Source organism: Gadus macrocephalus, chromosome 12 (genome assembly GCF_031168955.1).
Source record: "Gadus macrocephalus chromosome 12, ASM3116895v1".
Lineage (NCBI taxonomy): Eukaryota > Metazoa > Chordata > Actinopteri > Gadiformes > Gadidae > Gadus > Gadus macrocephalus.
This window is the reverse complement of record NC_082393.1, coordinates 5,504,112-5,531,556: the sequence shown is the minus strand read 5'-3', so window position 1 is coordinate 5,531,556 and position 27,445 is coordinate 5,504,112. Positions and strand designations below refer to the sequence as shown.

General features: G+C 45.8%; 2 protein-coding genes across 4 annotated transcripts; one reads left to right on the top strand and one right to left on the bottom strand.

The window, feature by feature from the left end:
* On the top strand, window positions 1-10,679 carry LOC132469404 (guanine nucleotide-binding protein subunit beta-4). 2 transcript variants are annotated; one of them, XM_060067374.1, is made up of 8 exons: window positions 9-159; window positions 832-846; window positions 2,825-2,888; window positions 3,629-3,791; window positions 5,155-5,221; window positions 5,622-5,823; window positions 6,211-6,427; window positions 7,216-10,679. In XM_060067374.1, exons 1-8 carry the CDS (start codon window positions 89-91, stop codon window positions 7,320-7,322), a joined length of 906 nt encoding a protein of 301 aa, XP_059923357.1. In that variant the 5' UTR covers window positions 9-88; the 3' UTR covers window positions 7,323-10,679. The 2 variants fall into 2 exon arrangements, with proteins under 2 accessions (XP_059923358.1, XP_059923357.1); XM_060067375.1 differs by lacking the exon at window positions 832-846 and having other exon boundaries at window positions 1-159.
* On the bottom strand, window positions 9,102-27,410 carry mfn1b (mitofusin 1b). 2 transcript variants are annotated; one of them, XM_060067346.1, is made up of 18 exons: window positions 27,314-27,410; window positions 26,523-26,680; window positions 26,281-26,416; window positions 25,582-25,744; window positions 24,535-24,659; window positions 23,651-23,759; window positions 21,479-21,586; window positions 20,866-21,019; window positions 19,680-19,747; window positions 18,195-18,316; window positions 17,710-17,836; window positions 17,409-17,513; window positions 16,867-16,969; window positions 15,061-15,287; window positions 14,718-14,897; window positions 14,253-14,449; window positions 13,219-13,353; window positions 9,102-12,654 (listed from the first exon to the last, which is right to left on the bottom strand). In XM_060067346.1, exons 1-18 carry the CDS (start codon window positions 27,319-27,321, stop codon window positions 12,582-12,584), a joined length of 2,298 nt encoding a protein of 765 aa, XP_059923329.1. In that variant the 5' UTR covers window positions 27,322-27,410; the 3' UTR covers window positions 9,102-12,581. The 2 variants fall into 2 exon arrangements, with proteins under 2 accessions (XP_059923329.1, XP_059923330.1); XM_060067347.1 differs by having other exon boundaries at window positions 27,205-27,374.
* Between the last annotated feature and the right edge of the window lie 35 nt (window positions 27,411-27,445).

The following is a 27,445-nucleotide window of genomic DNA, read 5'->3' as shown; positions in this document are numbered from 1 at the left end:
GTGTGTGTGTGGGGAACCCACAGTCTGACGCGGCTTCCTGTGTTTTTGGCAGATCACAGCTGGTCTAGACTCGGTGGGCCGGATACAGATGAGGACCCGTCGAACGCTCAGGGGCCACCTGGCTAAGATCTATGCAATGCACTGGGGAAGCGACTCCAGGTAGGAGCCCCCCTCCCTCACCCCCACACACACACACACACACCCACCATAGTGACGAATGGTAATGTTCACCGCTAATGCTAACCACTCGGATAGATTACGGTATATAAAAATCAGGAGATCAGGCCATTGTGTTACACTGGGGGAGGTATTGACTGTAGGTATGATGGCAGAGCCTCCATCACCACCATCGTACTATAGTAGTCCGTTAAATTACCTGTCTGACCTTAGAAGACATTCCCCAGTATAGGTAGAAGTGTCGGGGAGGTACAACAAAGAATGTACAGCTATTACCTATCGGGCACATAAGAAAAAGTATTTTTTTTAATGTCCATATCTACCACATTGAAGGAAAGCGAGATCCATAGCGAAGTGCTTTCCTTGCGTGACATTAACATCCACATCTTCAGTGTGATGGTATTGTGAGCCACAATATGAGACTAAACAATGAACAGGATTGTACTTCTACTAAATGCCAAGGACTGTACTCTGGACGATGCGGATAATTGTGCGCTCACTACAGTGGGACAACAGCTAACATTATGGAGTTGTGCGTGCAGGTGTATTTGACATGGTCATTTCTCTGTGTAATCTATTGTTTCTATCACTATGTATCTCTCTGTCCACCTGTCTCTATCTGTCTGTCTCCCGATGCAATTCGCTTGGGAAAAGTGACGGAAGCCCCAGGTGTGGGGCCTTTTGCGCTACTACTACTGTTACCCTACTAATATGACTAATACCACCTTTTAGGACTAGTACTTCTGCCACTCCCACTACTATTTCTGTCACTGGCACTAATACACCCCCCCCCCCCCCCCCCCCCCCCCCCCCCCCCTTCCCTCCTCTCCAAAACACACCAAACAACCCAAGTCCTGATGTTTGCACTAAAGACAATGGCGGTCACCCTAGTTTGTGGGGTCTTCTCCTGAAAGATGCAGTTTGTAAGATTGACGTCCACCTTGGAATGTTCTGAAATTTATTCTCCCTCTTTCTACCTTGAAGACGGAGGTTGTCTTTTAAAGTGTGGTGAATCATTTGGACCATTATGTGGTTCATTTCCGCTCAAAAATCCCTGGAGCCTAAACCAATGGCCCCTCGGGTGGACTGGTGTCCTGAGTACTTACAAACTGCTTCTTCTGCTGAGGATGTTCCCAGCAAGCACTGAGAATTGATAAAAAATGTCATATTTTCTATCAACGTGTCCCATCATGGGAGGTTAAGTAAAGCATGCAGTGCACTAGACAACGGCTGCACAATCTCTAGTCTGCACCAAAGAACAGGATTATTTCAGTTTGATTGTAAATCGTAGATCCTTCAAAAAGAATGAGCTAATGCTTCTAGTTGTAAAGACCAAGGTTGTGGGAAAGGGAGTCCTTCAGAGGTTTAATTGCTGATTAATGATACAGCATTTCAGTGATTATGCATAGGTTAATTAGGCATCCTTGATCTGTCATCAAAAGTGTGTCTGCGTGTGTCTGCGTGTGTGTGTGTGTGTGTGCGTGTGTGTGCGTGCATGTGTGTGCGTACGTGCCAGGGCCGGCCCACAGGAGGCCCTAAACAGCCTGTGTTTATTTTGTATACAGCGGTTGACATTTGAGCACAGGAGACGCTCCCCTCTCTCTCACTTAGCTCTCTGGCTGCTGCAGATGGACGCGGAGCGCTGTAAGACTCACTTCCTGTCCCCGGGGACATGGAAACACGCAAGCCATCGAAGGAGAGGGGAGGGAGGGGGGAGGCAGGAAGAGAGAGAGAGATAGACAGACAGACAGAGAGAGAGTAGAACAAGGGATAAAGGAGTTGCTAAATCGAATATCTTCTGCTACTGTCCTGCCCTGTGTGGCTTTGCAGTCCCGGAGCACACACACACACACAGTGTCACACCCACACCTCCGTCACCGCCTTTTTAAACATAGCCTTGTTAAACATGCCCCCCTTTCCCGGGCCTCCCTGTTTCTCTTCTGGCCGTCTTTATTTCCGTTCCCATTTTCTATTATAAGTCTTAGTTCCTGTTGTTGTTGTTGTTGTTGTTGTTTCTCTGCTCTCTTCTCTACCCCTTTTTATTGTTGCGCGCTACACTGCTGTTTATTTCATCCGTTTCCTGCCCCTTCCTCTCGGTTGGCTTCCTCGCCCCACCCTGCCTACCCCTCCCCCTCCCCCCCTCCCCCCTCCCCCCTCCCCCCTCCCCCCCTCCCCCCTCCCCCCTCCCCCCTCCCCCGACCCCCTTTGGACTGCAGAGAGCTCGTCGCATAACCAGGCCTGATGAATATTGCATGGGTTGGCACATTCAAAGTGGGAGCTCCCCTGGATGCCTGTGGCACGAAAAGGCGTCCCCGCCAGGAGAGGAAGTGAGAGTCAAAGGCGGGAGGAAGGGGGGGGGAGGATTAGGGAGGGAAGGCGAAGGAAGGAGGCGAGAAAATAGAAAAAAAATAGCGCTATAGCTCACGTCCCATGATAGAAAAAAAGCAAACGATGATATGGTTTTAGGCACCCGAACACTCCACTTGTTCACCGAGCGGTTTCCCCGGCACCTGACCCCCATTGCTTCCCTTTGTGCGTAGATGCATGTGGTCATGGATTATTCTGCCTGTGAGTGCTCTGCCACTGCCTCCCGAAATGTTCTAAATAATAAATAATGGGCCGTCTTCTTTTTTTGTATTCTATCTAGGTTACTGGTAAGTGCATCCCAGGATGGAAAGCTCATCATTTGGGACAGCTACACAACAAACAAGGTGAGAGCCCAGACTTGTATTCAGGAGATCACTGTTGACTTAAATAGTAATATACCTTCATCATTACCTTCAGTTCATCGAGGGCAAACCCCCTCTCTGTGGCAGAAGGTGGGGCTATCAAACCCTGGGTTTAATCCCTCGTTTGTGTTGTATCGTACGAACTGCGGTTCCATGGCTCGTGTATCGTGGCCCACAGGGTTTGGAAGGGAATTGTTTGTCTGCGTAACCAGAATCAGCAAACGCATCATCTCAACTTGAAGGGCAATCAGAACGAGTGACGCACTATGTTATCAAAAAGCCCCCGCCCACCCGTGACTCCCCCAATACGCCTCTTACTTTACCTTTTGTCATTTAGCAAATGCTTTCATCCAAAGCCAGGCTGACCACAATCAAAGCATACAGTCAAAGCTGGCGCGAGTTCAAAACTCTCTTTATCTCTCTCTCCCCCTCTCGCTCTCTCACTTGCTCTTTTTCCCTTTCTGTCTGTCTGTCTGTCTGTCTCTCTCTCTTTCTCTCCGTCTTTCTCTGTGTCTCTCTCTCTCTCTCTCTCTCTCTCTCTCTCTCTCTCTCTCTCTCTCTCTCTCTCTCTCTCTCTCTCTCTCTCTCTCTCTCTCTCTCTCTCTCTCTCTCTCTCTCCTCTCTCTCTCTCTCTCTCTCTCTCTCTCTCTCTCTCTCTGTGTCTCTGTGTCTCTGTGTCTCTGTCTTTCTCTGTCTCTCTCTGTCTCTCTCCCCCTCCCCAGATGCACGCCATCCCGCTGCGTTCTTCCTGGGTGATGACGTGCGCCTACGCCCCCTCGGGAAACTATGTTGCGTGCGGAGGGCTGGACAACATCTGCTCCATCTACAGCCTGAAGACCCGGGAGGGCAACGTGCGGGTCACCCGAGAGCTGCCCGGACACACAGGTAGGCGGGGCTTCGCTCAAACTAAAGGTTAGGATTGGTTGGCAGCGTCACAGCCAGCAGTGCTCGCAGATAGCCCGGTACTGACGCGAGGCGGTGCCATTTTGCCGGCCTACTTTTGGATGATAGCAATCAACGAATGCGGTCGTATCGTTGGGTGGGGGGCATTGTTCGCTCAATTTTCACAGTGAAATAAATAGCCGAGGTTTACCTGCGCCCTGTTTATAGAGTGATATCAGAACTGAAGATTTTGTGAAAAAATATCTCTGAATCTTTGTGCACTTCCTGCTTAGCTCTGTTCATCGGCGAGTGACGAGTGAGTCGTAAAACCAGTTGGCCATGTCTTTTCTATGGACCTGACACCTTGAATATCCGTTCTCCATATGCCTTGGCATAATGGCTGTGGTTTGGATTGTGATATTAAAGATAAGGTATTAATTGTTAATCAGAAGGAGACCTTGCTGTTAAATTATTAATGTTTTATTCATAATTTAAATGAAACTTTTTTTGATAATTGTATTCACAGTACTCTGAGTGTATTGCTTGTACTTGAAGTAACCCCGCCCACCCCCTCCTCACCCCCCCTGGTGATGGGATGGTATATTGCTGATCTAGAATAACCATGAGTCCAGAGAAGCATGTTTTTTTGCTGAGTTTTAGTATTATTATTTCTAAGAGTTTTCACGAGATGAAATATGTTGTGATTTTGAATGAATATATATCATATTATGTTATTTTACAAATGTTATTTACAAATGATATTGCCTTAATGAATAGCAGTGTTTGATAAAGAGCTTTTCTCTACATTTAAATGTTGGCCTGTGAAGCCCACTGTAACATTAGCATTAAAGGCTATACAAATTAAATTGACCTGACTTGACTGAGGAAGTTCTTTTCTTGACTAAGCAGTTAATTTGGTATTTCTTCACACATGACACGAACTCACTAGCTGGTGTTTGCGTGACACTGTGTCTCCCTGCGTATTTCACACTTCCTTTGAGACTTCCATGCACCTGAATGTGATATATTCCCTTGTTTTTGTACCGGCCGCAGAGCGAGACAAAATGGAAACTGACAGTGTGCACAATAGCACCATCTAGCAGAAGTGGTTGTAATGGCAGAGTGGCAACATCCAATAGCAAGTTGATTCCATATAATTTTGTTTTTGGGACGTAACTATTGTAAAACCTACCGAGAAAACGGTAAAATCCTGATACGTTTCGGGGATTCTTCTTATTTTTTGTGTACCCATTCAAAATTGGTTCTTGACCAGTACAACCGGGGACTCCTGTTGGCACCTGGCCAGCGTGGCATGAGCAGTTGTGGCTTACTCTGACAATGCGCTCCCCCCTTTTTCTGCATCTAGGGTACCTGTCCTGCTGCCGTTTCCTGGACGACAACCAGATTGTGACCAGCTCTGGAGACACCACCTGGTGAGTCCACCTCCTGCTCCTCCTCCATCTCCTGCATTCTCTCTCTCTGTGTGTCTCTCTGTGTGTGTCTCTCTCTCTGTCTCTCTGTCTCTCTGTCTCTGTCTCTCTCTCTCTCTCTGTGTGTGTCTCTCTCTCTCTGTCTCTGTCTCTCCATATCTCTCTCTCTCTCTCTCTCTCTCTCTCTCTCTCTCTCTCTCTCTCTCTCTCTCTCTCTCTCTTCTCTTCTCTTCTCTTCTCTTCTCTTCTCTTCTCTTCTCTTCTCTTCTCTCTCTCTCTCTCTCGTGTGTGTGTCTCTCTATTTCTCTCTTGTGTGTGTGTGTGTGTCTCTATTTCCTTCGTGCATCACCCCCATATCTAGCTGACCCTTGGGCCTTATTTTCCCCTCCCATGTCTTGTGCAGTGCATTGTGGGACATCGAGACGGGCCAGCAGGCGACCGTCTTCACGGGCCACACGGGGGACGTGATGAGCCTGTCCCTGAGCCCCGACTTCAGGACCTTCGTGTCGGGGGCGTGCGACGCGTCCTCCAAGCTGTGGGACGTCCGGGACGGCATGTGCAGGCAGTCCTTCACCGGCCACGTGTCCGACATCAATGCCGTCTGCGTGAGTCAGGGGGGGTTTAAGGGCCGGCAGAAGATAGCCATGGTGTTGCGATGGTACGCTAAACCTCATTGGACGCCTTCATCCAAAGAGTCTGGCTAACAATGAGCAAAGCACCCAATCAACATTGGAGTTACAGAAATCAGTTTTTAAAAAGAGAGAGTAAAGAGAAACTGAATTGGACCATGCAAGCATGTGGTAGTTAATCAGGTTATCCAAAGGAAAAGAGTACTCATGGACATTTGAGAGGTCATATATATATATATGGTCCTGGGTGTTTAATATCTAAACGCGATACTTTGCATTCAAGTTCTAAAAGCCCAGTAGTGCCTTTTACTGATCTGATCCGATTGGTCCTCCTCCTCCCTATCCCCCTCCCTCTCCCCATAGTTCTTCCCCAACGGGAACGCCTTCTGCACGGGCTCGGACGACGCCACCTGCCGGCTGTTTGACCTGCGCGCCGACCAGGAGCTGATGATGTACAGCCACGACAACATCATCTGCGGCATCACCTCCGTGGCCTTCTCCAAGAGCGGCCGCCTGCTGCTCGCCGGCTACGACGACTTCAACTGCAACGTGTGGGACACGCTGAAGGCGGAGCGCGCAGGTCGGTGGATGTCTCTTTCTCTGTCCGTGTGTCTGTGGGTCTCTGTGTGGGTCTCTGTGGCTGTGTGTCTGTGGGTCTCTGTGTGGGTCTCTGTGGCTCTGTCTCTGTGTGTGTCTCTTTCTCTGTCTCTTTCTCTGTCCGTGTGTCTGTGGGTCTCTGTGTCTCTGTCTCTGTGTGGGTCGCTGTCTCTGTGTGTGCCTCTTTCTCTGTGTCTCTTTCTCTCTCTGTGCCTGTGCCTGTGTCTGTCTGTGTCTGTGTGAAAGAAAATGAACCTGAAAAAGGCGGGAGATGGAAATAGGGTGGGAGAGAGAGCGAGAGTTTGGTTGGGTTTAGGGTGAGTTATCCTAGTATGTAGGTCAGGCATTCTGTTGGGTTAGGAGTAGGAGTGGGGGAGAGAGGAGGGAGTCAACAGCCTCACTGATGTTCATTATGGTATTTTTTGCAGGTATCCTATTGGTTTGGTTGAGTGAATTTTTGCTAATTTCTCTGGGATTGGAAGCCAATCTACAAGCTTAGTGTGCATGTCCAATCCAAAGGACTGTATCAAAGGCTTAATAAACGATACAAACGGGAGAATCTTGGCACAGTCGATTCTCTCGATTATTAAAAAAAAATTGGGGGGCGTTTGTAATGACGACCCCTACGTAGCGCCGTTGATCTGCATCACCGTTAAAGTGTGTGTGTGTGTGTGTGTGTGTGTGTGTGTGTGTGTGTGTGTGTGTGTGTGTGTGTGTGTGTGTGTGTGTGTGTGTGTGTGTGTGTGTGTGTGTGTGTGTGTGTGTCCCCAGGTGTGTTGGCCGGACACGACAACAGGGTGAGCTGTTTAGGTGTGACCGACGACGGCATGGCGGTGGCCACCGGCTCCTGGGACAGTTTCCTCCGAATCTGGAACTGAGACCGGAAACAAAGAAGAAAACACACATCCATTCTCTCTTCCTCGCCTGTAAATCGCTCCATCCCGACGTCCCCCCCCCCCCCCCCACCACCACCCTTCCCCCCCCCCCCCCCCCCCCCCCACCACCACCCGACCCCCCCCCCCCCCCCCCCCACCACCCGACACCCCCCCCCCCCCCCCCACCACCCCTGCCCTGTCCTCGCACCCCCCCCCCCCCCCCACCCACACCCCTCAGAGGTGAACACTGTGTGAAGTCTAGTTGTCCCACTTAAACCCCCCCCCCCCTCCACCCTCCACCCTCTGAAGCACCCCTCTCAGCCTGTGCGCTCCTGCCCACAAACTCTTTCCACCTTTTCCAATTGACTTCTCTTTTGTGTGTTTTTTTTCTTTTTTAAACCACACTTAAAAACACCCTCACAATTTCAGTAGTGGCCCAGCGAGAGAGAGAGAGAGAGAGAGAGAGGGAGGGAGAGAGAGAGGGAGAGAGAGGAGGGTGAAACGTAGAAAAGTAGAAGGGGTTGCAGAAAGATGTGGGGCAAAAAGTGCATGGTTTACGATGAGCTGTGTTACCGTGGTTACCGTCAGACTAGAGGGCAGTGTGTGTGTGTGCGTCCAATGTAAATATATATATATAAATACAGTATATATATGTATATCATTATGTGTGTGTATATATGCATCATATATGCACATATAATGTGTATGTATATGATTTTGTAGTTTATTTCCAGCCCTATCAAGTTTTGTTTTGCTTTTTTGTGCGGGAAGGGGAGTCGCTTCACAGTTTTTCTTTTTCAATGTAAATATAATTCCCAGTACCACACCTGATCATACCAAACCTGTCTTTAATGGTGGCTGTGTTTGTTTAACGCCTCTAATGGGGACCAGTCGCTCGGGGCCTGGTGCATTAAAGCACCATGGGTCTATACGAAAAAAGTATTTCAGAAAGATGTTGTAAATCTGACACTTTGAGACTTTCCGAAAGCGTGTTTCTCAGAAGAGCGCCTGGCGAGCTATGGCTTAAACAAAGCAGGAACAATTAGAATCCGGTTTGTAGAACTTCTTTGAATTTAAGTGTTTTATTTTTGTTATTATTTCCATACACTATTGTGTACATGTTCATGCATGCATGTGTCCGTGTGCGTATGTGTGTGTGTATGTGTGCGTGCGTGTGACGGTAACCGGTACTGGTCCTACACACACACACCCTTTAACTAAAAAGTATTGTTATGATGGATGATAGCTGTGATTGTAATGCTTTTCTTTTTTTTAATTTACATAACTGACCGACGTTTTAGGACAGGTGTCGGTTTTCCTTTTCCCGACAGCGTGGAAACGCCACTCTCCAGAGCCAACAGCCGCCGTTTATCTTATGAGTAATCGTTTTCTAGTCGGGTACAACAAAAGTACAACAAAAAGTAGTGAAGCTGGTCGACTTGTAGGCTGCAGTCTGTGGAGTACTCCTGTATTTTAGCAACGGTACTATAATGGCGCTGAATATCGGGCCTCAAATCATAGACACAGGGATTTCCAAATGTTCTAGTGGCCTTTCGGTCACCCACTGCTCAACAGGACTGGGTGACTCCCCGGATTGCTCTAGAAAAGGGGCGGGACTTGTTGTCCAGGCCCACACACACGGGCCCTTTAAGATACAAGAGCCAATCAGGTCTCACAAGGGTCTGGGTTTCTTCCAACATGTCGACCATAGGAGGGGAAGGGGTGGAAGGGTTGGTAAAAAAAAAAATGAAAAAAGCAATGCTGTCTTTTTGCCGCGATGTGTTATGTACTTTTCAATCAGTTTGAACAGCTTTAAGGCAAGAGGTTTATCATTCATGAAGATGTCGAAGTTGACTTCTGCTTCTTGTCAGGGCGAGAAAAGAGGGCGGAGATTCAAACTGACAGCAAGGTGGACTTTTGTATTTTCTTTCACGTGAAGGATGGGCAACAAAAAAAACAACCATTTTCCTTGACAACGTCTGAGCCTACACTCGATTCCGAAACCACAATAGTGCTACCACACGTGTGTAAAAAAATGAATTTAAAAAAAACATAACAAAAAAAGAACACTTATTTTGTGATGATCTGTATTTAACATGAAATTATCATTTGTCTTTCAACAAGAACATGCAATGAACAGAAAGGTATTTCTAAGAGGAAAAAAAACACTCGGTAGACCGAAATGGACACCTGATAGCTAGTTATACTTAGACTTTAGTACCAATGTAAAGAATCAAGCACGTGATGTATTTACTGGGACAAGTGGTATCTGATGATTAATTTTTTTTATATGTATATTTTCTCTGCCATTTCATTTTTTGTTCGTTTTTTTGGTTTCCGTTGAAAGATTTTGGATGTTTTATTTCCCAGATTTCCCAGATGGACATTCATTCGACCTGCCCGTTGGCTATTTCCGGTGCCTGTACTTGCCATGTGTGTGACTGCTGAGGAGAATTTGTGCTTTAGAGATTGGCCCCAAATTGTGTCTCCATTCTGCCTTACGATAGCTCGAAGTGAAAAAAAAGAAATCCCCAAAACCAAACCCCAACGCTTGCATCGAGTACAGCAGAGTGTTATTCCCAGCCACGAGAGCTTAGTTCTCGCAGGGGGTCAAAGGGGCAGATGGGCCAAGAGTCCAAAGAACGATCATTTTCCTTCAGCAAGCACATAACGCTGCCTATACTAGTGAACACTAAACACCCATGCTTCAAATCACCACCACATGCTTTGAATGCTGTATTATCACTTTTTAATATTTAAAATCTTGTACTACCATCCGTGTCGCAGTACTTTGTTAGTGTTCAATCAAGTATCGGTGGATCTCCCCCTGAAATACTGTAATTTTATTTTATTTTACCTTTTGGTTTTTAGGTTCATTTATAACTGTTTTTTTTTTACAAGAGAATGCATTATGAGATGGTATGTTTTACTTTTTTTTTTTTAAGCCTGAGAACTTCCTATTGTTGCCTAGGATGTGTTTCCCATCAGTGTTGATGGGGTGAGGGAGGGCGGGACTAATCCATACGGATAACATAGAATCGTTAGTTCCTCATGTGTGCCAACGTTCGCCATGGAGCTGTGAACGACCCAAGACACAAACAACTTGCTTTTTGTTCATTTGTATAATCCATTATGTCAAAAGTGCCAGCTTTCCCAATATGTATCAACATCATTTTTCTGCACCCAATCAGATGCTTGACGCAAATATAGATTTGCCTATCACCAATGTTAGAATTTTTCTCTTTGTGCATCCTAATGGTTCCACAGTACTATTATTAATTTGAAAAGTGTTCTGCCAAGAATGCATACACACCACTGCGATGCCATTTGTTGGGAGTGAATAAAGCCACCGTACACAGATGTTGGTTTGATGGTGAGCCGTGTCTGATCCAAACTACACCTTAGCCCTTAACCACTGGACAGAAGAGTTGACTGTCACTGAATCAGATATTTAGTGGACAGCATCTCGTTTTAGTTTTTTTTGCTGTGCATAATTCAACAGTATTAGCAGTTGGGACTTCAATTGTCTCACACATAAAAAAAAAAAGGTGTTTATATATTGAATCATTGTAGGTCTAATTTTGGCTCAGTATTTGTTTTGAAGGATTCATACCAGACTGCACCTTATTTGATAAACAAATCTATTTTGGAAAACTCACTCATATCAGTTAAGTATTATGAAAGATTAGTTTAATATCAAGAATTCCCGCCGATATTTGAACAGTAATTACAACTGCCATTTGCGGCTACCAAACGTGGGCCACAAGTTGTTTTTTTAAATTGAAAGAAACAGGTGTTTATTTACTGTGTTCTAGATCCATCAAGGCAGTGTTTTGAGGATTACATTTGCACTACCATACGCAATTTATTTTAAGTATTGACATTAACTGTCACTTGTTGGGTATGTCCAAAAAATACAAGATTCCACCACCACAAAATGTGTTCCAACACCTCACCTGGCCGTCACAGAGTAATGCACTGCCCTTTGGCATCACTTTTCCTTTCCCTTTTAATTTATTAAGTATTTTAAGCCAGTGAGAACCAGGGACTTGGTGCCATGATAATTATCTTACAGTTCTATTGTGTGAAGATATAATCACTTGTTATGGAATAATTTTTATAGTCTTTTTCACACCAATTTTTTTGTTTTCTGTTTTTGTATTTGTACAGTGGCGTGGTGATACTGATGTTGCCATGAGTTGATATCGTAACCAATAAAAAAAAAAAAGCTTTTAACCAAAATATCTGTCCTCATTTTGTGGCTGAAGAAATAAAAGTGCCAGTTTTTGCACAAAGTAATAAGATTGAGTAGAGTACACTGCAGCAACTTCAAACTATGGCTTTTTCATGTCGCCTATTTCAACCTTTTTTCAAATTGAAATTATTTTACCTAATATTGTGGTGAATTTTGGTAGTTGACCAATTCAGCTTCAAAATAAGACGCAAACGATTAAAGAATAAAACTTTTAAAGCAAAAGCACACAAACAGACCATATTTTCTTCAAACATTTACTCAGTTTCTTATAATACGTCCTGGAAAATCAGAAGGGTTAACGCATTCATTCACAAAAATCATGTCTGGTCTAACGGGTATAAACGACAAGACTTTAGAAAATGCATGGCAGTATCAAAAGACTTATCTACACGGTATCGATTGAGTCCCAAAAAGAAAATGCCTCTTTTTGTTCTCTTCCGTGTATCTGATGATTCATCAAAACCTCACACATTCTGCATGCACTTTAACTCTGTGCAAGACCAACACTGATTCATAGATCTAACAGATCAACCAATTTAGTTTTTTTTTACATATACTTCTCTTATACACACACATATACATACACACACACTCAAACTGTTTATACTAATGAAAAGTTAGTCTGGGAAAAAAAAATCTCTAATTCACAGTTAGAAAAACATGAGTGGAGTAAAACATTGGCCCCCCCAAAGACTATCCTGCCGGAGATTTTAAGGCGGTCTTTCTGGGGGATTGGTTTAGCTGCCACTAGTCCTTTCATCTATTCCTTAAGGAAGGCAGGGAATACACCTTTATTACACGTGTTGAACACGGCCTGTCCTCACGGTAAGAGCCTTTCTCGGGCTTCGGAGAAGTGGAGCGATGGTGGGGGTGGGCGGGCTACTTAGGGTTCAGGCCACATCAAAAAAGTGGCTACGGTTTGAGGCGCGGGCCCGAGGTCTTGCGGGGTGGAGAAGAAGACTCCACAGGAGATATTAAAGAGAGGGAGCGGGAGAGAGAAAGGTGTATCAGTCCAGAGGGAGGCGCAGATACTGGGTGATGAAGTCCTCCAACTGGCTCTCCAGCTTGGTGGCTTTGTGTCTGGAGGAAAAAAGATTTGTTAAAGTGAAGGTGAACCACAAGGTTTTGGCACAAATAAAAAAAATAATTAAGATTATAATGAAAATCGTTTTGGGCTGAGAGTTCGAGGAAGGAGGGAGCTTGTGTCCAAATGGTTACGGTTCATGGATTTGAGGAACTTTTTTGCTGGTTGGTCGAATAATATTTAATTACTGTAATATTAGTGTTGCAGGGACAAAATGGCATAGAGAACTATGTTCAAGATCATAGAAGACATATGAACAAAAAACAAGATTTGGTTCACTGGCACCTCAAAGCAGCTTTCACTGCGTAGTAGGTTATCTTATAAAAGAGTCGACAAAATGAAACAGGAAGTATTACAAATCGGGGAATACAAATGACATTGGCCCATCACCAGCCATGTTGCAATAGGTAACCTCTAGCAAAAAAATGGCCGCAATACACAAAATGCAGTTCTAGCTTTCAACCCGACCCCAGCCTACCCCTACCCACAACCGTGGACGGGAAAGTCATGTGTGGGCAAAGTGCCCCCCCCCCCCCCCCCCAGACAACTCATCCACTGACCGCATGGTCTTGGAGTGGCTCTGGACGTGCTCCAGCTGGTCTATGTTGGCCGTGAGGCGGTGGATCTCCGCCTCCAGCTCCTTCTGGGTCTGGTCCACCTGCTGGCAGAGGCGGGCGAAGGTGGTGGCCATCTCCCTGGAGACACGGGGGGTACCGGGGGGGTCAGTACTGGGGTCGGGGACGTGAACGGCTGCCCCGCCGTGGATGGAGAGGGGCAGCCCCTGCTCCGTCTCTACCTCTACGGTGCCTACATCATCTTTTTGGCCGTTTAATTGTATATTTCTAGTAGGGCTGAACGATTAATCGAATTCAAATCAAATTTGCGATATAGTAGAACGCGGTGTGCAAATCGCAAATGATGTATTTCTTATTAGTGAAAAATATACAACATAAGGATCTTAATAAATGATCAAAATCACACATTAAATCGCAATCGCAATATTGGTAAAAATAATCGCAATTAGATTATTTCGCCAAATCGTTCAGCCCTAATTTCTAGGCTTTATCTTTATAGCTTTTCTCTCTTTGAAATCTTTATCTCCACTTAATTCTTATTACCGTCCTGTACAAATCAAATCAAAAGTAAACAAAATCACAGAATAGGGTTGTTATATAAACGCATGTACAAGTGATGCTGTGCAGAAAAATATTGAATCAAGCGGCCAGTAAGCAGCAGCATATGGCTTTAGGGAGGGTGTGCTCTCCCTTGACGAGTGTCAAGTCTTCCCTACTGCCCCTTGATTAAAGCCCATCTCATGGTGTGTTGACTCAATAGGTGGGCCAAATCAAATAGATTGTATGTTCCCTTAGCTGTTGGGTGTTTAAACAAGCTGTAGGCCTAGCTGCTACTGCACACACTTTAACAAGGCGTGATGAAATCTTACTGCATCTACTGTATGTTGCATGTTTTTCATTTGTTTTATGATGTGTATGGGCTGTGTCGACTCCTGTTTGCAAACCAAATTGCCACTCGAGGACGATAAAGACTCTCTTGGGGGTGGGTGTGGTGGGGGGGGGGGGGGGGGGGGACTCACTGCTGGACCTGGTGGCTGCAGTTGGAGCTGGTGAAGCTGACGATGAGCTGCAGCTTCTCCGTGGCGTAGTCCACGAACTGCCGCTTCAGCGTGCGCTCCTTGGCCCGCGTGGTCCAGGTGAGCCGCTCGTACAGGTACAGCGTGCCGTAGATGGCGCCCGACAAGGCGATCAGCCGCCAGCCCAGCGTCCGGAACACCTGAGAGGGGACGGACGACGGGGAGAGAGAAGAGAGAGAGAGAGAGAGAAAGAGAGAAAGAGAAAGAGAAAGAGAAAGAGAGAGATAGAGAGAGAGAGAGAGAGAGAAAGAGAGAGAGAGAATTTACATATGCATTTATATAGCCGCTTTCAAGGTACCCAGAGTGCTTGTCATAGTGTGAGTGAGTGAGTGTGTTGCCACCCCATCTACTACTACTTCATTAAATCGGTGGGATACGGAGATGCGATTTAAAAGGTGGGGAACTCACCACCCCTCCCACCACCAGCACGCTCACGGAGGTGCGGGAGGTGATGGACGCCAGGTTGGTTGCCACGGCGACCATCAGGTCCTCCTGGCTCATGACGGCCGTCTCCTGGCCGGGCAGGGCCACGGCGCTGGAGGGGGCGGGGGGGCCGGAGGTGGGCGTGGTCGCCGCCGTCAGCGCTGGCTGGGGGATCAGAGGGAGGGGGGGGGTTAGATGTTGTCATGGGAACCACACAATCATGGGCTTCTTCCCCCCCCCCCCCCCCCTCTCTCTCCTGTCTCGAGGCCCTTGGCGCCACGCTACATCCTAACAAACGGGATGAAGCGTGGGGACGACTGGAACCGACCTGGAAGTTCTGGTCCATGAGCTTGAGGGCCCTCTGTGCGTTGGCGGGCCCCAGGTAGCGGTGGACGAGGCACGACCAGCCCAGCGAGAACTGGAACTCGATGTTCTCCTGGAAGTCGCTGCAGAGCGAGGCGCAGTTCAGGTCGTAGCTCAGGTCAAACTTCCGGCTGGGCACCAGCATGTGGATCTGGCCCTGGCTGACGGAGGGCAGTAGGGGCAGCATGTTGTCTGGAGGGGGGGGGGGGGGGGGGGAGACGGGGGGGGGATAGGGACAGCCGTCAGTCCCGGCGGTCGGTCCCTTCTGGCTCCACGGGTAGAGCACGGCGTTAACACCACGTCGTGAGGGTTAGGAGTTCAATTCCCACTTGGAAATCCCAATACTCCTGGGACTGAAAGACGCTGTGGATACATTTTAAGTAGGCTGGTCGACTGATCTATCCGTCATACACCTAGGTGGACACGCCCACTTGTGATGTCAGAAGAGGCCGATTTCCATAACGGCTTGTAACGGCTAATCACACTCACACCTGGTGGTATAATATGTCACCTTTAAACAAATTACACATGTTTTCGTGACCGAAACGAAGGAAGACATAGAGGAGCTTATGCCAATAATCTTGACAAATGTATTTGTAGTTCACACTTTAAAACCCTAAACGCCCACATCATCCAAACGCTTGTTTTTCTTAAACTTCTTGTGTTTCAGTCCAGATAATGCCTCAATCAGAATACGCTTCTCGTTAAGGCATCCTAGTAATGAGGCGTTTGTTGTGATCAGCCTTAGCCTGATCTCTGAGCCCCAGGGTGTGGTAACACCTTCTCATCCTCCTCCCGGCCACAGCTGGTACGTCTCTGCATGACATGTGCTCAGCCTGGAGCGCATGGGGGGCCAGGCCTCAATGTTAAAGGGGGTAAATATAGCTGGACACACACACACACAGATAGACACACACACACACACACACACACACACACACACACACACACACACACACACACACACACACACACACACACACACACACACACACACACACACACACACTACAAAGTCGAGTGTTTTACAGGATCTTTTGAAGTACCAAGTATGGTTACGAATCTATTTTGGACGGAATAACTAGGAAACTAGGATAAGTAGCAGTGCAGTAAGCGAATGACACAGTCTACCTGGAGCGACATACTGGTAAGGTCGATCTAGTTCACTGTCCTGGTTCAAAACATGTCTTATTTTACTTGTAACCCTTTGCATGAATATGTAGACATTTTTTTATGTATTCCATAGAAAGGCTGTAGAGACAGAGGGACTATTTCACCAGCACACGCAAAGTTTTGATGTAGAACCGCCTGAATAGTCACCAGGCAACAGGGCTAAACTATAAATACAAAACCCATCAAAACAACGACGGTCCGTGAGGGAATACCAAGATAGATAGGACATCGATTTAAAAAGAGTGGGACTCTCACGTTTCTTAACAGCTTCACACATGAACCCTGAACGGATCCAGTGCTACACTCCATGGTAAATGGTAAATGGACTGCGTTTATAGAGCGCTTTTATCCAAATCGCTTTACAATATTGCCAGACATTCACCCATTCACGCACAGGTTCACAAACCGACGGCGGTGTCGTCCAATCAAGGCGACAGCCAGCTCTTCGGGAGCAGTTAGGGTGAGGTGTCTTGCTCAGGGACACCTAGACACTCAGCTAGGAGGAGCCGGGGTTCGAGCTAGCAACCTTGCGGTTACCAGCCAACCCGCTCCACCCCCAGAGCTACTGACGCTCCATGGTTCGGGCGCGTGTTTGTACCTATCATGTCCTTCTGGTAGGACAGGACGGAGGCGTTGATGGCACTGGAGCAGCGGAAGGCCAGGTTCTTGCCCATGCCCTCCTCCACGTGGGACAGGAGCTCCTGGGGAAGGGCGATCGAGACACAGAGTCAGGGAGAACCGACCCTTCTTCAGTGGGTCAACGGCACAAGAATCTAGGGCTGCTTGATTACCGAAAAAAAATATCATAATCACGATAATTTTTGTTCAATATTGAAATCACGATTATTCAAACGATTATTTTTCAGTTTGAAAACATGGTATATTAATTAAATTATCTCACATTTCTCACACTTTTTTACTGAGAACTTAAAAATTTCGCCGTAAAAGAAAAACACAAAAAATTTCAAATCGAAAATGTTCAAATTGAAAACAATGTACAAATATGTATCCAGCTGTTCTGTCATTTATATTTAATTTCTTAAGATCAAAATCGGGAATGTTGAGCATTTGGTGACAGAATGACACAGCTGTACACCGTTTAATTGTAAAGAATTGAGAGGTTGAGGAGCTGCTACTAACCGACTTGTAGATCTTGAGCACATTGGAGGAAGGATGGAAATCTGCGTGGAACTCGTCGATGATCACGTTTAGGCGGCAAATCTCCTCCCCCATGGCACTGGACACCTGGAGCAATCAAAACCCCCCCAAAAATATGAATGGAATCTCAGTCATCATCAGAAGTGATGATGCATTTGCATTTAGCACAGGAATTTAAATGAGCGAGAGGGTTTCAGTGTCACGCTTGAATTATAACTGGTTGAAATGTTGGGATCTAGCCCCGCCCACAGCCTGGTACCAACACCCTACCACACAGCCTGACCTTGGACGCCACCTCCTCGCTGATGGCCTTGATCCTCTTCTTGGTGTCGTCAATCAGTAGGTTGAGCTGGTTCTTTACGAAATCCAGCCGGTCTATCTGGTACTCCCTGTCCTCTTGCGCTGCCACTCTGGACAGACAGACAGACAGACAGACAGACACAGATAGACAGACAGACAGACAGACAGACAGACAGACAGACAGACAGATACAAAGAGATCAGCTGGTCAGAGGTTGTCCAGTCCAGTCTCACCTTTACTTTAGCCTACCCGAATTATATTCCGCTCACCTACAACAGAGAGCTTACACTATTAATAACCTAGATAAATAATGTGGTATTTTTTAGTGTTTCCACCAGATGTCTTCATCAGTTCTCTAGAAATAGAAGGGCAGCCCTCCTCAGAGCCCCCTCCACGCCGCACGCTGACCCCCTAAACGGGGGTGAGTGGCGGCAAAGCCGGCCAATGAGAAAGAAGGGGTCCACTCACCTCTTCTCCGCCGCCTCAATGTTGATGCTGTCCATGATTCCCTGGACCGTTTCTATGATCTGCTTGGCCCTGATAGTGTGCTGCTCAAACTTTGTTTTCACTGCTGACTGCGAGATACACTCCTGCGAGGCCATCATACACACACACACACACAAACAAACACACGTTGTCGGGACGATTACCACGGGGAGAGCGAGCGAGCGAGCGCGTGGGTGGCGACGTGGCGAACACAAACGCCGCTCGATCGCAGTACGGACGAGACCACCTGCTGCTGCAGCGATCATTCCGATAAACGCGGAGGAGAACAAAGGCTGCAGCAGAGTGTGTGTCCTGTCTCCCCCCATGGGCCAACAGTGTAATGTCACGGCAACGTGTGGATAAAGCAAGAGAAAAGGAAAAAGACAACAACTGTAACGTACTAAAATAGAAAGAAACAGAAATACAACCAATGATATACAACGTAACGTGAAAAAAGACTTTGGAGCATGCATAATGTGTAGCTATGGTTTACTGGTTAGGTGAATGCAATGTCATTTATCATGGGATTTCTTTTCTGCCAGACCGTTTCGATGTACATTCATGAGGAGCTGGAGCTGTGTGTGTAAGGGTGACTTTACTGATTTAAGAGATATATTTAGGAACCTGCAGCCATTATAATGGCCCCTTTATGCAGGCAAAGGTTGCCTTTTTGCTACATACTGATGCAATGCTCTGAAAAGGTAAAAAAAAAATCAACAGTAGTACTGCTTTTGTCGGTCATACACTTATTTGAGCAATGTCAACATGAATAATATAAGAAATATGCACTGAAAAAATACAAATGACTAAAAGAAATGATATAAAAAAACGAATAGAGAAATTAAACTGAATGGAAGGCACCTCCTCGCCTTAGTAAATCTAGACTTCAGCAATGAATACGCAGGCTGAGGCATTAATGCACATCGAAGTTCCATAGCAGCCTCTGCACTGTTCTGGCGCTTAGTTATCTTTAGTACAGAGCCTCTATCGCTGTGGTGTTCCAGGGCCACCGCCAAAAGGTTATACTGTGGTTGACTGCAAAGGTTGATTCTGAGAGTTGGTTTAGGACAACGACAATGCCAGAGACATGAATACATTCAAAGACAAGAGATAGAGGAGAAAGAAGAGGTTAAGATACATCCACATAAAGAACAATGTACCACCCACTGACACACAATTATATATGTATAACTAAATCACACACACACACACACACACACACACACACACACACACACACACACACACACACACACACACACACACACACACACACACACACACACACACACACACACACACACACACACACACACACACACACACACACACAAAGAATGGAGTCTGGGTTCGAGGGGTTAAAACCAGGATGTTAGAGAGCTGCATGCTCAAACCTCCCTCTATATTGAGATGTAGTACAATGTGAACGATTCTCACACACAATCAAACAATCACACACACACTTGCCTCAAACCTCCTCTCAAAGCATTGGAACTCCTTCAGCCTCTCCTCGAAGCCCTCAGCCAGAGCCCCTCCTGTTGGACACACACACACACACACACACACCATTAGCCGTTCCTCTTTCAGATCACAAAGAGGTAAACATCAAATGACGTTATAAAGAACAGCGCCTGTAGAAACCCCATTGAGGCAGCCTAGAGCATGATGCCTCAGCCCCGCAAACTGCTCCTTAATGACCTGCTTCAACATTTGTTTTGAGAAAAGAGTCAATCTAATGACTAATAGTGAATGGTAATCAGAATTAGTTTGGTTTGACATGGCACTCAGGATTTAACCATGCTGATAAACAAAGCACGGTGTGTAAGCATTGCCAGTGCAGTTTCATGTGGATTTTACTTTACATAAACACAGTTTGAGTGGCAGTAAAATACCTTGCCGGCAACGGCAGGCAAATGAGAGACAACCGAGGCCATGTTGACCATCCACTCGTTTCTGTTACCATTCATATTAACCCATAGATGTGGTAAACCGATATGTGAATCTTTTGTACATCGTGTTTTGTGTACGTGTCCATCGTTATTCACCGCCACCACATATCCTCCTCATTTGACATCTAACCCGCGGAGTAGTTAGTAGGTAGCCTGCACTACATAGAGGACAGTCTGCACTACAGGTGACTACTACGTGACCTCAGATCCCGTGTTGTGTAAACACAGTGTCATCGTCATTTCAGCTGCTGTAAAGCCAGTCTGTTTTTCTGAGCAACTGTCATGCTTGGCAAAGTGATTCAGATCCGTATTGTCTCATAGTGCTCTGGACTGTGATTCACTACGGAATCTGCATCACTTTGCCAAACATGACATGACAAACATCTCTCTCAGACAAACACGCACCCGCACACACACATACACACTTCTAACAGCTTGCCAGTAAGATCGATCACTGTTGTCGGAAAAGCTAGTGTTTTGACTTAGCATGTTTCCTTACTATGTCAAGACATATCCTAGCCATTTTTATGATTTAGCACAGCCAATTTGTTACATACTGTACCTTTTCCATCTTAAAAGGTCATCTGTACTGCGTGCAATTTTTCATTCGAACAGCATCTCGTAATTTTTTTCTGGATTTCGTGCTTTAGTATTAGTAGCCCCCCCCCCTCCCGGGACGAGGGGGGGGGGCGAGGGAAGCTCACCGGTCTCGGGCATGCCCTGCGCTCGCTGCATGCGGGAGTTGAGCACCTCCTTGGCCGACACGAAGAAGATGCGGTTGGGCGCCTGCTCGCGGTCCACCACCTTCAGCTCCTCCACCAGGAAGTTGATGCAGCGGTCCGTGTGCTGCTTCCTGACCTGGAGGGGCGAGGGCTAGGGCTCAACGATTTGGGGATATAATCTCATTGCGATTATTTCGACCGATATTTGCGATTGCGATTTAGTATGCGATTTTTCTTTTTAAAGTTCCTTGTGTTCCTTATAACAAGCCATAAATCATTCTATAGTATGACCAACACAACATTGGAAGCAGTCAACATATAAACGTCTCTTTCCTTTAGGCCAGGCCTTTGTGTTGAGATGAATTGATGCATGAATTTATATTAGCACATAATATTATTTTTTTTTAATCGCAGCCTTTGCGATTTGCAAATCGCATATTCTATTACATCGCAATGTCGGTTTGAATTCGATTAATCATTCAGCCCTAATAAGGGCACAGGATGGCCTCCTTATGGGACGACCGGATGTTTGGCGACAGAAGTGGTGAAGTGGCTTCACGTCCAGAACCCGACCAGGAGCGGGAGCCACACTCACGTCCTCCATGTACTCCGGCTCGTTGGCCGAGGCGTCCCAGCGGTTGTTGAGGATGAAGATGTTGGGTTTGGACAGCCGCTCGTTCACTTTGTGGAAGAAGTGCTTTTCCTGAAGGGACACACAGGGGTCAAGCGTCAACAGGTGGTCAATGGAAATGGACTGCATTGATAGAGCATTTCTACCCAAAGCGCTTTACAATATTGCCGAACATTGCCTACCCTTTCATGCCCACATTGACACACCGACGGCGGTGTCAACCGTTCAAGGCGACAGCCAGCTGGTCGCGAGCAGTAAGGGTTAGCGGCCATGTTCAATGACACCTCGACACTCGAGGAGGAGCCGCGGATCAACCCGCTCTGCCTCCTGAGCTACTGCCTCCCCAACAGTTATTGATTGGGTAGCTGTAACGTCCATTTATTTATGGGTGTAGCCACATAAATCAAATACTCATGGGAGAGGTATGTGTGACATAATGCATCACAACACACGGTCATAAACCCACATAATCACTGCACATACATTTCATCAGCAGGTGATCCATCGACTCTAACCCTGCGTTCATTCTGTTCCCTATGTTCATTCGGGGACCTATAAACAACCGCCCTGTGTGGAATGCATGGCCGGCTCCTTTAAGCCTTGTGACTGGGACATGGAGCTCAGGGATGCAGAGGTCCGTGAGTGGCTGGGACCACTGGCTCTCATAGCCCGGATGCCAGAGCGGTGTGTCATAACAGAGCGAGCCATGTAGTACCAGAGCTGGAGTAAACAGGCTATTCAACCTGGTCCTTTTTTTAAACCAAACTGACCGTGGCCATTAGGACTATGAAACCCCATGTGGTTTTGTTGCTATGGGTTTGGGCTGCAGAGTTATGGTTAAAATGGGTTAACATTTCTTTCGTCATTATTTTTTTATTGGTATTGCTTAGGGATGGGCAAAATGATTCTTTTCCGGGAACTAGTTCTTTCAGTTCAGTTCACTATAACGATTCGTTTATTTGATTCGGTCGTTTTGATTCGTTCGTTACGTCAGATTACATATTAAAAAATATAAAAAAAATAAAAAAAAAAAAAAATTAAATTGGTCATGGGTCTGGATAGGACCGTCAAGACCACAGTCCGCCATTTGGAGATGCCTGCTATTTAGTATATCGAACGTCCCACCAATATTTATACCACTTGCTTACTCTCTATATTTCATTCATGGTTTTACATTTATAATTTTATTTTACTTTACATTTAATTCTTCATTGTTCAGGCATTACAGAACTTGCATGGTCATAAATAAAAAATACGAACTGCAGTTTAATTTCTTTGTTTGTTCTTAAATTGACGTAGAATGGAGCAAAGACTCCTGGGATTGGGAAATGCGTTTATCCAATAAACAGCTGGAGGTGAAGTCTATTTTCGAAAAAATGTAGGGGGATATATGTCGAATGGTATGACCCAAGATACGTCAGACAGAGAAAGCGCGCATATTCGACGGTACCGCCTTGTCATTGGTTTACCCAGGTGCCATTCCAACACCATTGCTACCTCTCATTGGCTGAATCTTTGAGAAAGTTGTAGACTCAATCAATATAAGTCGCGGGGAGACGGAGCTCTGTTCGTTCGTATATTTTATTTACGTGACCATATGTTTGGTTTATGTTAAAAAAAAAAGAATCAAAGAACCAGTTCTTCTTGTTTTGGGGAACCAGTTCTTGTCGTTCACGTTCGGGATTCGTTCGTTGTAACGAATCAGTCGCGACCGACACATCCCTAGTATTGCTACGTTCAGCCTCAACTGCATGGGTGATAAATCCACTACGTATCACAGGAAGGTATGGCTCAATGGTCCAAGGAATACACAACCAGAGTCCGGCCTGCTTAAAAGATCAACCCTAGGAGATCAAGAATGAACCTACAGCCTTGGGTCACACATGATATGGGTGCCAATGATTGGTTTAGGAGATCAGTAGTCCCACCATTCAGGATGCAGCACAAACTCACATCAGGGGTGCAACTACAGTCAGGTTCAGATAAAACGGTTTCACAGGACGCAGGTGAAAATGAAACAGATCCGTTGTTTATGCCATTGTTGAGTGCGGTTGCTGCAATATTACCCGCACTATTTATGGGTATCATCATGAAGCAGAACTTGGCCCCATCGACGATGACATCCTCCCCACTCACCGTGTTCATAAGTGTGGACTCGGAGTTGGCCACTAGCACAAACACATCTGCGTCCAGGCAGAACTTGTCTATCCAGCTGTCCAGCTGTGTTGTAACATCTGTCCCGGGGCTGAGAAGCAGAGCGGAGGTAAACGTTTCAATTATGTGCCAAACAAACATTAGACGACAAGGAAAGATCACAAATATGTGTCATAAGAATACACTTTGATTCAGGTTGAACTGGCTGCTGACTGGTGAGAGCAGGACAAACACCAGGGAGTTTTAATGTCTTGCATGCCAACGAGTGTTCAAGAAAACGAAAGCAGTATAATCGGATGCCTGCAGAGTAGTCCCTATATGCCGTCTCCTTTAGTCAACACTGTGACAATGGTGGATCAACCCTGAAACCATGCATTAGGACATCGAACTTTAGGGACAATACCAAATCCATTGGGCCGAATCTCGAATAACCTAGTTTCATGTCTTTTTCAAAGGCAGCATGAAAATAAAAGTAATTTTCAAAAGGTTCCAAAATGGTTAACAAAAACTTAGAACTCACGATAAAAAAATATGCTAACCAAAGTGAAGGCTTGAGCTCATACAAAGCAGCCAGTGCTAATCTTTGATGACGGTATTCTGTTGCAATACCATAAGGTTAGCACTAGCCATTAGTCAAGGATTTTAGCCAAACCCCAGAATATAAACAAAGAGATCATGGTATGATACAGCCATCAGATAACGACTACAAGGAAGCCAAATAATTAATATGTTCCATGAATTGAATTAAAAGACCCATTTATATATCTACTGGTCGAACTGTGTAATTATCAACTTCGATTTTTCATACTTAAGGAGATATCTTTCTATTCTCCAACGTCTCTTAACCCCAACGACAGTGGGATTACCTGTCCACGAGCACCAGGTCGTCCCGGAGCAACGCACACTTGGTCTTTGGCCAGAAGACGCGGACCAGGCAGCCGGCGTCCAGACTCTCGTCCATGTGGAGGGCGTGGGCCAGCTGGTTCACCGTCTGAAAGAAGGAGACCACCATCACTAGATTAGGACTGTGCAATTACCCTACACCTTGATCGTGATTTTGATATTTGGGTCAAACCATCTCCAAACTAATATAATCAAGTTGAAACGTGTTTTTCTTTTTTATTATAATTATTATTTATTTTTTTCATTAATTACAAAGAGTTTTTTTTTTTTTCAATAATCGAGCAGCCCTACAATAGGACGGTCACATTATAACGTGCGCCGTGTCTTCACAAAGCACAACGCTTTATTAATGTGGCCGTTCATTAAGATTCGCCCATCAGTATTTTTGTTTTACTATTTGGTCATTTGAGTTGATGCATTTTTCCAATACAACTTACAGTGAATTCGGATACATGTCATGATTGAGCAGGTAGGAGCTAGCCCTCCAAGTAAGACTGCAGAGGGAACCCAGTTACCCTAGCCATTATACCATGCTTCCCACCTTCCCTCCTTTTATTCAGCTAAGCAAGTGTTTCCCTCTAAAGAACTGAGTGGCATCCCCCCCCCCACAGAAATAAGGCATTGGACACAAAACCTGGGATGTTATTGTGTATAGTGGCTTACTGTCATGTTTTCGTCCCAACTCAAGCCAGTTCAGCAGGTTCAAAATGAGGAGAACAAAATACCTCCCCGTCTCCCTTGCACTCAAACTCCCTTGCACAAGCTCACAGTGTTTCAGACACCTGACACTGAAGAAGACATACTTTTCTACTTCCTAGGTCTGTTTCTGGGCAGTTACTATTATCCTAGCTCAAGCAAATGCCCAGCCTAAATTTTCTGATCTGTTAATCTGTAATTCTGGCCATAAATGAATGTCCCCTTTAGACCTTGGACCCCCTCTACAAGATATGTAACCCCTACAATGGAAAGAAGTGGATGAATGCACTACACACAAAGAAAGGAAAATTCACCTTGATGCTCTTCTCCTCATCGGAGCCTTCGGTCTTGAGGTAGGCCTTGTCCTCGTCGGTTCCCTCGACGCTCAGGAAGCAGTTGGTGGTGTGGCCGATGCCGCTGGGCAGCACGCGGTCCCTCAGCATGGCGTTCACCACCGTACTCTTCCCATTGCTGGTCCTGGAAGGGAAAACACACTACTAGTAATTCTCCAAACACAGGTTCATGAAGTGCACTCACACACTTATGTGTGGAAACTAAAGAGTTTTGGAGTTTTGGAAAAAACGTTAAATCAATTTGGCACTTTGGTTTACGAGGTACCTTAAATCTCACTGTTTAACTGTATGCTACGTTTAAGGAAAAACCAAGTCTGGTAACATTAGAGTCATATTAAAAGAGGCAGTTCTGGTATAGATTGAATAAGCTAGACTCACACCAAAACAAATGATGCAAACAGGCGAGTTGTGCACAGATTGACCAATGTGTATCATGTTTCCATATCAGAAGAGTGGAGATAACTTTTCTGGCTTACAAAAAAAATGAGTACAACCCACAGACGGGTCCGCCTCCAATCCACTCATGGAACAAAAGTGAAAGTAAAATACTTCAAAGTACGTCATGCATATTAGGTTACACCCATTACCAGGTTAACCCTGCCATTCAAAACTGTGTTTATGTTAAAGAAGAATGGAATATGGGATGAATAGAACACTTACCTTCCAAAGAAGGCCACCTTCATGTGTCTACGGGCCAGAACTTCTTTAATGACCGTCAGTTTGTCTGTATAGGCCTGGATCTCTATCTTCTGGTCCTCGCTTGCTATATCCTCCAAAGCTTTATTTTGACAGGTTTCTAGAAAGGACATGGGCAAACACATGTACAATTAAACTCCAATAAATCAGAAAGAAAATGACCTTCAACCATCCGATGTAATTTTTTCAGGCATTAAGTCTCTCACCTTCAACAAACTCTGAACTTTCTTTCACGTACTGCAGTAGTTGCTCAAACACATCACTTATCTTCTTCTTTGCCAAAACAAAGTGTTTCAGGGGAGATAAATCCCCCTTGGCGGAATCAGTTCGTCTTAGTGAAGGGATTGAAGCCATGATGTCAAATCTAGTTGAAATGAATGGACAAAATGTTGAATTCAAGAAGCTTGTTGTGACCCAAGACCCCATCACGGGAATAGCCTCATAATTTGACCTTGTTATGCTACAGGACGGACAGGTATTGAATCTTACTTTCGGAGGTAAACAACTCTGACTTAGAGTAACGTTATTGAAAGCCCTCTACTACAGTATCCCAACATGCGACACCGACACTAGCCTAACTGCTACATACGTCACGTTTAGGTTTTGACGAAGTTTAGGTCACTACCAGTTCATGCACTTGTACAGTCGTCGTGGCTGACGTATCGAAGCCATCACATTCGTTTTTCTACAGTTGCCACATAATCAAGTATTGTTATAGTCATCGACTAAGAACTCTCTGCTCACATTCACCCTCTTGTCTCTCTGTAAACGAAATAACACTCTAATTGCTGTATAAATGAGCGCATGTTGACTACTGCTGCCGCCGAGCTAGCTAAAGCTACACGCAACGATTCAGCGCTGTCAAGCTCAAGTTCGCTCTTTGCTTACCGCAATCCTCAAGATATTCCGTGCTTTATTTTCATCACACAATGATAAACAATCTTCCTCAAGACTCGACTTCTAGACGAAGCATTAGGAGGGTGACAGCCTTGCTAACCTTTCCATTTGTTATCCTTTCACTGCAGTCCGAGAATGAGGGGCGGGGCTTAGTGACTCTGTGACCTGGGCTTGCGGGCTGACTAGCCAATCAAATGTATCCAAGTAAAGATTGACCCGCCTCTCTCACTTA